At 44.4% G+C, this 10,140-nt stretch overlaps 1 protein-coding gene across 6 annotated transcripts in view; it reads right to left on the bottom strand.

Annotated features, from left to right (window-relative positions):
• Positions 1–4,586: 4,586 nt before the first annotated feature.
• The window catches only part of LOC119646603 (endoplasmic reticulum aminopeptidase 2), a 110,005-nt gene continuing 104,451 nt past the window's right edge, over positions 4,587–10,140 (bottom strand). For 5 of the 6 annotated variants that reach the window (XM_038047099.1, XM_038047100.1, XM_038047101.1 and 2 more), the window contains one exon: positions 5,678–5,827. In XM_038047099.1, coding sequence (XP_037903027.1) covers positions 5,678–5,827 — 150 coding nt within the window. Of the gene's footprint in view, positions 5,828–10,140 lie in introns of all 6 variants that reach the window. The other variant, XM_038047103.1, reaches the window with a different exon arrangement.

The following is a 10,140-nucleotide window of genomic DNA, read 5'->3' as shown; positions in this document are numbered from 1 at the left end:
TTCCGCCCACGGCCAGATAATTGCTTCGTGAATCGTTGAACGCTTGCTTGAAGGAGGACATTTTTCCTTGTCTCTGGAAAGTGGCCAGACTCGCGTTGATCAGTAAGGGTAAAGGAGACCCGAAACTCATGTCTGCATATCGACCGCTGTGTATGCTTGACGCGGCCGGAAAAGTGCTTAAGAAGCTCATCAGGAGTAGACTCGCTGAAGCGATACGCACTGCCGAAGACTTATCCCCAAGGCAGGTCGGGTTTAAAACAGAGAGATCCACAGCGGAGGCTGTTATGGAGGTCGTAGATGCGGTTCATTGGGCCGAGACACTTAGCCGCCGATCTCAACGGATAGTGCTACTCATCTCACTTGATGTCAGAAATGCTTTCAATTCCGTAAGATGGACAGATATGCTAGGCACACTAGAAAACTCATTTCACGTGCTAAGCTATCTCTTGCGGATATTGAGACATTATCTGAAAGATCACTCGCTGCTTTATGAGACGCTAGAGGGCCAAAGGAGGATGAATATCACGTCGGGAGTAGCACGGGGACGCTTCTTATGATAGTCTGCTGAGACTCGATATGATGCGGCAATTGTTGCCGGACGCACTGTTGAACAGGCGCAAAGCAGACTTGGCATATTGATGCTACGGGTAAGCGGATGGATGATTGCTCGCGGTTTCAGCCTTGTGCTGGAAAAAACCCAAATAGTCATCTTGACCAGAAGGAGAATCCCGGCCCTGCGTCCCATATCGATCGGCCAGTTGACTATAGAGTCAAAACCAGCACCAAGATATTTAACCTTGGTTTAATGCTCGACTGAAGATGAGCTTCATCGAGCAAATCAAAGCAGCAACGGACGGAGCTGCAGTTGGAGTCGCGACCTTGAGTCGGCTAATGGCGAATGTCGGGGGCCGTATATCAACTAGGAGACGTTGCCTTATTGGGGCAACGCAGTCGGTTCTGCTCTATGGCGCGGAGATATGGACTGATGACCTTGACAAGGAGGTGCATCGGAAACTTCTTGCTCAAATGCAGAGGCGGGGAGCTTTGCGAATGGCGTCTGCTTATCGCACTGTCTCTGAATCGTCTGTGATGGTGATCGCGGGAGTGACCCCCGTTGCCCTCCTTTCCAAGGAGCGCAAAGCTATCTACCGCCGTAAGGCCGAAAACTTAAGAGAGGTGGTTGCCCGTGAAGAACGTCAACTCACCCTTAGCGAGTGACAACCCTCTTGGCAAAATGAGTCAAGGGGCAGATGGACTGCGCGGCTCATCGACAAATGAGATCCTTGGTTGAACAGAACGCACGGTGAGATTGATTACTTCCTTAACCAACTTCTAAGTGGGCATGGAGGTTTCCAGTCTTACCTGCACATTATTGGGAAGGCGCGATCTCCTGATTGTGTGTTTTGCAATGGAGTGGCGGACGACGCTGAACACATCTTTTTCTCTTGCGAGAGGTGGGACGGCTTTCGTCAGCAGCTTTATGCAGACACAGGGGAGCTCTCTCCAGACAACATTGTCAGAGAGATGCTGAAGAGCGCTGGCAGCTGGAATCGTATTGCGCATTATGTACGGGCTCTTCTTATTGCGAAGAAGATTGAACTCGACCGGCGGGGGGTCGGACGGTAAGGGGTTCCCTGAAGTGACAACTCCCTTCCTTCCCTTCCCTTCCATTGGTGAAAGGAATTCCTTGACTTGAAGGCTTCCAAAACCGGGAGAGCGGGAGGGCTAGCCCGAAGTAGTGTATCAAACGGTTCCAGGCTAGTTCTCTGATTGCAGGGAGGTGTTCAGTTGTTAATCCGACAGCGTGCTGTTGCGGGAGTCCAACACTCTGTGTGTAAGTGAGTCCACCTACCCTGCTGCCAAAAAAAAACAATGAGGATGATGTCATACACGTCTATGATTGCGATAAATCCACGTGAAACAAAATTTTGACCTTCTATAACTACATATGTGGTGCTCTGAGATGGTAGTAAGGAAGACGGGGCAGCAACCCAGTCCGCCAAACCAAAACCAAGTGGCCCAGAAGAACCTCCATAGTGGTGGCATCGGGGAAGCTGCATTCACTTTGGTGTGCTGACCGTGACGCAGTAGGCGAGTGCCTCAAAGGCTTATTAGGGCGATCAGATCCGATTCTGCACGGGGACTCAAGTGGCAATTGGTCACGAAAGCTTATCAGGGGTATACTAATACCATGGGAACCGGTATAGCCCCGAATTTACATGTCTCACAGCTCGGTTAAAGCGGTTGGCCGCCAATTGGGAGTTTCGTGGAGGTTGCGGTCACATTCAAGCAAACCGAGATCATTCGGCGTTTCAACACGGGTGTCATACTCCTTATTTCGGTGGATATTTACATGGGTTTTTCATCCACTGGTACCGGTTTGCTTGTCTCAGCGGGGCTCTGATTCTGCTTCCAAAATTAATCTGTGTGTTAAGAAGACCGTGGAGTTAAGTCCATGAAACTGGTACTAACGTAAAACCATAGAGATGTAACTTCTATAGATATGTTAACGATAGTTGGTTTTCCTTCAAACTATCCAAATTGTGTTTGTTTGTTTTATACAAAACCTTAAAAATGAACAAGGCACCGGGCATAGATGCTGAGCGTTGAACTTATTCATGGACTACGAAAGCTATCCATAATTTGGTTCTCTCCATCTGGAACCACGGACGAAACAACAACAAATTGCCATACGACAATTACAGACAAGAATTGGAATACACGTCGATAAGACGATTGGTGAATACGAATGAGATTTTCGGGAGGGAAGATCGACAATTGACCAGCTATTTACGAGCAAACATTTGCTAGAAAAATGCTGGAAATTCAACATTGATATTCATCAAATATTCGTAGAATTCAAGAAGGTATATCAGGGTATTGACCGAAATGTACTGCACAAAGTTAGAAGAATGACAGTCTCCCACACAACAGCGCAGGTTAGAGTCAATAATAGTCTGACAGATATCTTTTAGAGGAACATCGGATTAAAACAAGGAGATGGGCTGGCACTTCTACTGTTCAATCTGGCACTGGAGCAAGTTATACGAAATTTGCCTGTGGACACAAAAGTCATGTTGCTCTATAAGTCTTGCCAAATCCTCGCATATCCGGACGCTGTAAACTTCGTGGCGCGATCTTTCAAATCAGTCAAGGAGATTTTTACAAACCTCGATTAAAAAACAAAAGAAGTAGGTCTACGAATTAACGAAAATTATGACGCAAATGAGAAAAATAACGCCCACTAGACAAAATATAACAATTGACAAGTACAGTTTGAAAAAGGTAGATAAAAGCGGAACAACTTACGAAAAATGAAACTGACAAAAAAAAATTTCGAATTCGATCGCAAACAGAGCCTTTTACTTGGTCCTCCCGATTTTAAAAGTCAGCTATATATATAGGAAAGCAAAGCACTAAGTATACAAAATGATAATAAGACCTGTGTTTGCTACTACTACTATGCTGGTGAGAAACATAGATCCCAACACGAACTTCCGAAAAGCTAGTCAGTTCCTTCAGGAGGAGGGTCGTGAGGAAAATAATGGGAGCCAAACGAGCGGACGACCAATGGCGAATCAGATAAAACGATGAGTTGTGTCAAATATTTGACGACCCTGAAGTCTCCAAATTAATCAAACGGAAGTTGTAGTGGGCTGATCACATTCGATGTATGGACGACACTTGGATACCTAAAAGGATATTCGACGGGAGAACAGAAGGACGAAGACCGACAGGAAACCCTCGCAAGTGTTGAGCAGATTCTGTTGATGAATACAGTGCATCACTGCTCAGATTTCAGAATTGGAGGACGCGGACGATGTATCGAAGTGGTTGGAGGAAGGACATCCTGAAGACCGAGGCCATGGTGGGGGGAGGATGCCGTAGAGCCTCGATGATGACGACATAAGGCTGATTGTTCAGGTGTCCAGACAAACATTATTTCTACCAAAACGTTAGCTGATCACAGAGTTCATGTTGCCTTCAAAATTATCTCCATTTGAAAAACCAAAGAAATCTTTAAAAAGAAAGACGAATCTCTCTAAATGTTGTAAAAAGGAAACAAAGTCATTGTTATGTTCTTACAAATAATTACATATATTCCAATTATTAGATCTAGAATTTCCTGCAAAAATACATTATCACTTGTCTTAGCTACTTTCTCTTTGGAGATTAATGTCAAATTTATAAAATGTTTTATTTATTTGCTTCGGAAATATTGAAATACGCTAAATTTTTCTAAGCAAGGTTCCTGGTACGCGACAATTTCAAACAACCTCCAACCCATTCTGCTCCAAGCCTTCATACATATTGCGTTTCATTTAATATACATAACGTGGAAAGCGAGTGCATAAGACATGCCATTGGGTTCCTATATTTCATATAAAATTAAAGGTTTCAATAAGGACGAAATCGTGATTTACGCTTTGGAAAACTTTGGCCATTTAATTAATTATTTAAATTTTTTTCATCAGATGGGTCTCTGATGGCTATTCCCAAGGTACTTTGAAGAGCATTGAGTTTTTATTTAAGAACCGCGGATTTCTGACAATAAAATATTTTTTAAATTCATTTCAGTGCAGCGAAATCAGTTTTAGCTCTGAATTCATAGCTAATACGTTTACACTTTCTATTGCACAAGATTGATATCAAAGGATATATTTCAATGGACCCTTGGAGCACGGTAAGATATGAATGAAAGTATATAAAGCAACAAAGATGCTATTTTTATGAACTACGTAGTTTATAGGAGACTATTTGTAGGTAGGACTAACACAACCAGGGACAACCTAGATTTCCGAAACTTTGGCCATTTTAATAATGAAAAGATAGAAATTGAGTGATTTTTTGCACTTTCTTTGGGAAAGATACAAAACAACCGAAAGATTTTTTCGATACATCCCAGTCAGTGAAGTTCATCAAAAATAAATCGAATCGATATTGGGAAAATAGTGTTCAATTTAAATACGCTCTAATATCTAGGCCACCAATTTTATATTTTCAATACAGCATTTTCCTACACATAGTTTAGGAGTGAAAAATTCTCTTCAACGTTATCCGCTTGTCCTTGTTCCATGGAATTCGGATTTCAGGTCAGTCGTTTGGAATTGAAAGAATGCGAAACTATAAATTCCTCATAATATCTTTTTTTTTCTTGATTTTATCTAAGATGTATATGTAAATGTTTTTGTACTCACAAATTTGGATTGCCACAATTCTTAAATTGTATAAAATTTTAAAGAAATTTCAATACCGAATCTTATCTACTGACTGACCCAAGAGTTGTCTTTCACTTGGAGATTTTTCATCATTTTCTTCTTTTAATTCATTTTAGCCTAATTATAATTATAATTTACTTAGAGTATTTCTATGCACTGTCTCGTTTCCCTTTATTTTACATTATTTGTTAAGATATGATGTTAATATGTATAAATGTGTGTTACAAAGAGTGAATCCATTATATGTTGAATGATATAATAATTCAATCGTTTTCAATTTTAATGCGATATTTAGCAAAATAGGATCTATAAGAATTATAAATATGTATACATACATCTATGATTTACTGCGGAAACTTTTGTAAACGTGGATACAAATGAGAGAACGAAAGGATGCTTGGGTCAAAACTTACATAGATTGTGGTAACTTGATAACTATGACTTATGGTAATTTACAGTCAATGTATGTGGCCGTTGGTTTCAACCCAACTATATATTGATGTTTGCGCTCTCGCCACCCACTCAACATTCGCCCCAACACTACTCAGCGTCATGTTTAGGACTTTCATACCGGGACCATGCCCGAATCTATGAACTAGTGATTTGAGCTGAAATAGAAAGAAATGAGAAGGATGTTATTAGGGATATAGGAAATTTATACAAATTTTAAAGCTACATCTTTGACCTAAAGAAAGTGATATACAAAACGGGGTGGCATGGTTATCAGATAACAAGTCGGGAAACCGGAAGCTTAACGCTTCAGGTATAAAAGGTTTTGTGTATCCCTATGTGAGGAGCATAACCCAATTCTCCATTGACTGATAGCATTGACTCGAGATATTTAAATCGCTCAGTGCTGTCAATGGCAGTAACCTGCCCAGAACTGAGCGATTTAAATATCCATTGGATGAAGTGGCGTTCCACAAATGGTGTTCTTTGTGATCGACGTATCAGCGCACCCCCCAAGTCTAAAATTTACTGCAGTATCGTCCGTCTGTATAGGTCTGAATGTTGGCCGACCATAAAAGACAATGAACGGCGTATTGCGGTAATGGAGAAGAAGATGTTGCATTGCACTGGTGGCGTGACACGTTTTGGTCACGTCCGAAATGAAGATATCCGCGGTCGTTACTGCGAGTGAGGCGTTTTCGATGATATGGTCACGTTATTCGCGCTAACGAGAATTCACTTGCCAATGTTGGTCTGAACGTCGAAGTCAACGGTAAGCAACCAAAGGCCGGCCGATAGAACCGTGGCTTGATACGCAGGATGGGAATTTAAAAGCCTCGCGATTACATCACAGATCCAGGCGTTTGATAAAATAAAATGGCACAACCGACCCTGCTTGTGAACGGGACAAAAGCCTAAGAAAAAGATGTGAGGAGCGACGAGTGCATGACAGTTCCGCGTCACGCAAGTTGGGAATGGATAAAAAGCTCACTGGCTAAAACGGGTGGCCCTAGTTATTTGACTAAGCTCCTCGACAGTTACCTTTCGAAGAGAATACTTTGGTACGAAACGGATGAGGGATCCAAGCAGTACGCCGTCACCACAGCAGTACCACAGGGCTCAGTGTTGGGTCCTCTACTGTGGAACGTCATGTGCAATGGGGTCCTTGCCCTTCCTGCCAAAGGAAGTCACGATAATCGGTTTCGAAGATGATCTAGCTGTGGTTGTTGTCGCGAAACAACCTGAAGACATCGAAGTGTACGCTAACCAACCATAATTGACGCCAACCAACCATAATTGTTTTACACAAAACCTTAAAACGTATCGTGCCATTTTCTGTTTATCGACTCTGGCAACTTTTCTTCGTCTCTCAGTTTAAACATCAGCTGATCATTAATAATGAGTTTTATTGGAACAAATGCGTTGTATCAAAATTAACTTGAAAGAAAAAATGAATATCATTTCTGAAAAGATTTCACGTATATATTTTATTTCACAAAAATGAAGAGGAAAATCAGGCGAACGCGCGTGAAAACGTTTGTGGTGTTCAGAATGGAGGTATTCTATTCAAAACTATTCCCAAGAGAAGGATCGTTAGCTTATCGTTGAAATCGGAGGATTTTTTTTTATTTTTTGAGGTAGGTTAGGTGAATGCATTTACGTACACAGTATTGGACTTTCGGTTCGATACATCGTCAGACTACCAACAAAATCGCTCTCCATCGTTATAGAGCTAGCCTGGAACCGTGTGTCACATTACTTCGGCGGAAGAGAACTGTCAGTTCAAGGAACCCCTTGCTAGCCGGCTCCTCCACCGGTCAAGCTCTATCTTCTTAGCAACGAGAAGGATCCGAATGAAATGGGCAACACGGCTCTACCTGTCAGCACTCCTCAGCATCTCTTCGATAATGTTGTCTGGAGAGAGATCCCCTGGGTTTAAATAGAGCTGCTGACGAACTCCATCCCACCTTCCACAAGAAAGGAAAGTGTGATGGGCGTCGTCCACAACGCTATTGTAAAACACACAATCCGGAGATCGCGCCTTTCCAATCTTGTGCAGGTAAGACTGAAAACCTCCATGCCCACTTAAAAATTGTGTAAGGAAATAGTCAATCTCACCAAGCTTTCGATTCAGCCACACAACTAAGTTGCCGATGAGCCGCGCATTCTATCTGCCTCTAGTTTAATTTTGCCAAGAGAGCTGCCTAGAGTGCATTGTCGTTCTTCACGAGCAACAACCTCCCTTGGCTCATCTCCTTTCCGCTTGTATATGGCTTGACGCTTCTTATCAAGAAGGGCAACGGGAATCACTCCCGCGACCACCATCACGGTCGGTTCAGAGACAGTGCGACGTCATCCGCAAAGCTCCCAGTTTCTATACTTGCGCGAGACGTGGAATAGTGCCCTTACAATGCGGTCCATCTGCTCGGTATTAAGTGAACAGGGTTTCTGCAGCGCCCTGATTTTTCGGGTTACCAGTTTGTAACCGAGTCCCCACAGGTCCTCATTCACCCCGTCGACCAGATTCTGCCAGCAGCGAGCTTTGCTCTTCTTTATTTCGCTGCGGAGTCTCCTTTTGGCTGATTTGTACTCCTTCGCTATGGTACATGCCTCCTCTCGGTTGCTTAGACGTTGTGTTAAGCGGCGACACTTCTTCTGAGGCTCTGCAATTTCCATTGTCCACCAATACATAGAAGGTTTGTTACGTCTCGATGCCCTTCTGGGCATGGAGACTCCGCAGGCCGTCGTTATCAGGTTCATAACTGAATTTACGACAGTGTCGGCTGCAGCCCAACCGCCCCCGGAGTATCCCCCAGCGTGGCCCCACCTGTTCCAAGGGTTTCGACAAACCTCAGGGTGTTCACTTTCGCGACGGCCCATGCATAAGAAGATCGCCGGGGTGCCGCACACCGAGAGTTTCTGATGGTCGTTTGCCGAGAAGTCTGCTAGAACTCGCCACCCGTCCATTGTGACACCAGTGATGCGAAGGTTACATCTGGAATGCTTCCCTCGCAGCCCGGGTGCGGGAAAGTTGGGGTGGATTCGGCCAGTCCTGTTCTCGCCGCCATTTCCAGAATTCATTTCCCTCTGGAGTCTGTGTGAGGCATGCCCCATTCACGTGCCCTAGCATTGAAGTCAACCCCGACCAGGATCGCCCATGTGTGCCTAAGATAACGCCCTCCAAAGCGTCAAGCCCGCGTCGAAAGTCCGGCATGGTCTCATTCGGCGTAAGATAGATACTAAAAAACGTTATCCCTGAACACCGAATTCAGACAAAGCCGTCCCCTCTGCCTCGGGTAAGAACCCTAAGGAGGGTGCCGTCCCGAACCCAGATGGCAGCAATGCCTGATATGTCAGGGTGCTATGAAACTAGGTCCTTCTTTTGGTACTGCTCACTAATGAGTACTAAATCAGCATTGGTCTCCGCAGCGAACTGCACTAGCAATTCGTGAGCGGTTGCACTCCGGTGCATATTGATTTGTAGGATACGAATCATGTTGGCCGCGTCCTAGCTCTTTCCAATTCTGCTCCGAAGACTGGAAACTGCCCCGAGCCCGCAGTGTGCGCAACATTCTCATCAGTCGTGCCACGGTCCCTGCATAGGACGCAGCTTTCCTTTTCATGGCAGGTGTTCGCTTTATGCGCTGCCTGACCGCAGATGTGTGCCCATAATCCAAATATCTTTAGCATTTGGTTGGGCGGCCCGGATTCGTATCCTATACGCTACTCAACAAACTCTTATTTTCCCGCTGTTTAGAAGCTTCCTCGCGTATTGCTTCGCAGCTTCCACCACATCGAGTTTTTGGCCTCGGGAGTTCGCAGAGGTGATATCAATCCGGACATTCGCGTTTGATGGCCTCTTCTACCTCGTTCTTTTCCGTGAGGCATTTAAGGTTTCGGATTTCCAGAGAACACGTGGGTTCCAGGTTGGAAACCAAAGCTTGTTCTCCCAGAAGCCCCTTGACTGCTTCGCACAAAGTAAATTTATTTATTGTCTAGGGCCTAGTTCGACTACGACTCCACCACGAATGGAAGACACTTCTGCTCCGTTCTCTTCGGGTTTAATATTGTAACCGATTTCACTGAGGATTTCGTAAATGTCTTGCCTTCTTGCCGTCGGCTTAACAAGCAGAGCTGGCGGTCTAGTCCTCCTTCGCCTCCCCACCTTTTCTTTTAGTGCTCCGTCCTTCGCGTTCGCCTTAATTTTAGGCAGATGTTTTTCTGATGGCGCGACGTGTTGTTGTCTCTTGTTCCTCTTCGTCTTTTTTCTTTTGAACCCTGGAGAGTACCCGAGTGAAGTCTCCTTCAGATGTCCCTTCCTGCTTTCGTTTTTCATCATTTCAGGGGGTTCGGGGGATACTTTAACAGAAACAGACAGGTTAACAGCCGCTTAATCGCTGCGGGACTGTAATGGCCTTCAGCGCTCTTGCCAACAGATGTTTACAAGAACGGTAGCACTGGTATGAAGGAG

This window comes from Hermetia illucens, chromosome 1 (genome assembly GCF_905115235.1).
Source record: "Hermetia illucens chromosome 1, iHerIll2.2.curated.20191125, whole genome shotgun sequence".
NCBI classification, from domain to species: domain Eukaryota; kingdom Metazoa; phylum Arthropoda; class Insecta; order Diptera; family Stratiomyidae; genus Hermetia; species Hermetia illucens.
This window is presented reverse-complemented; position numbering and strand designations above follow the sequence as displayed.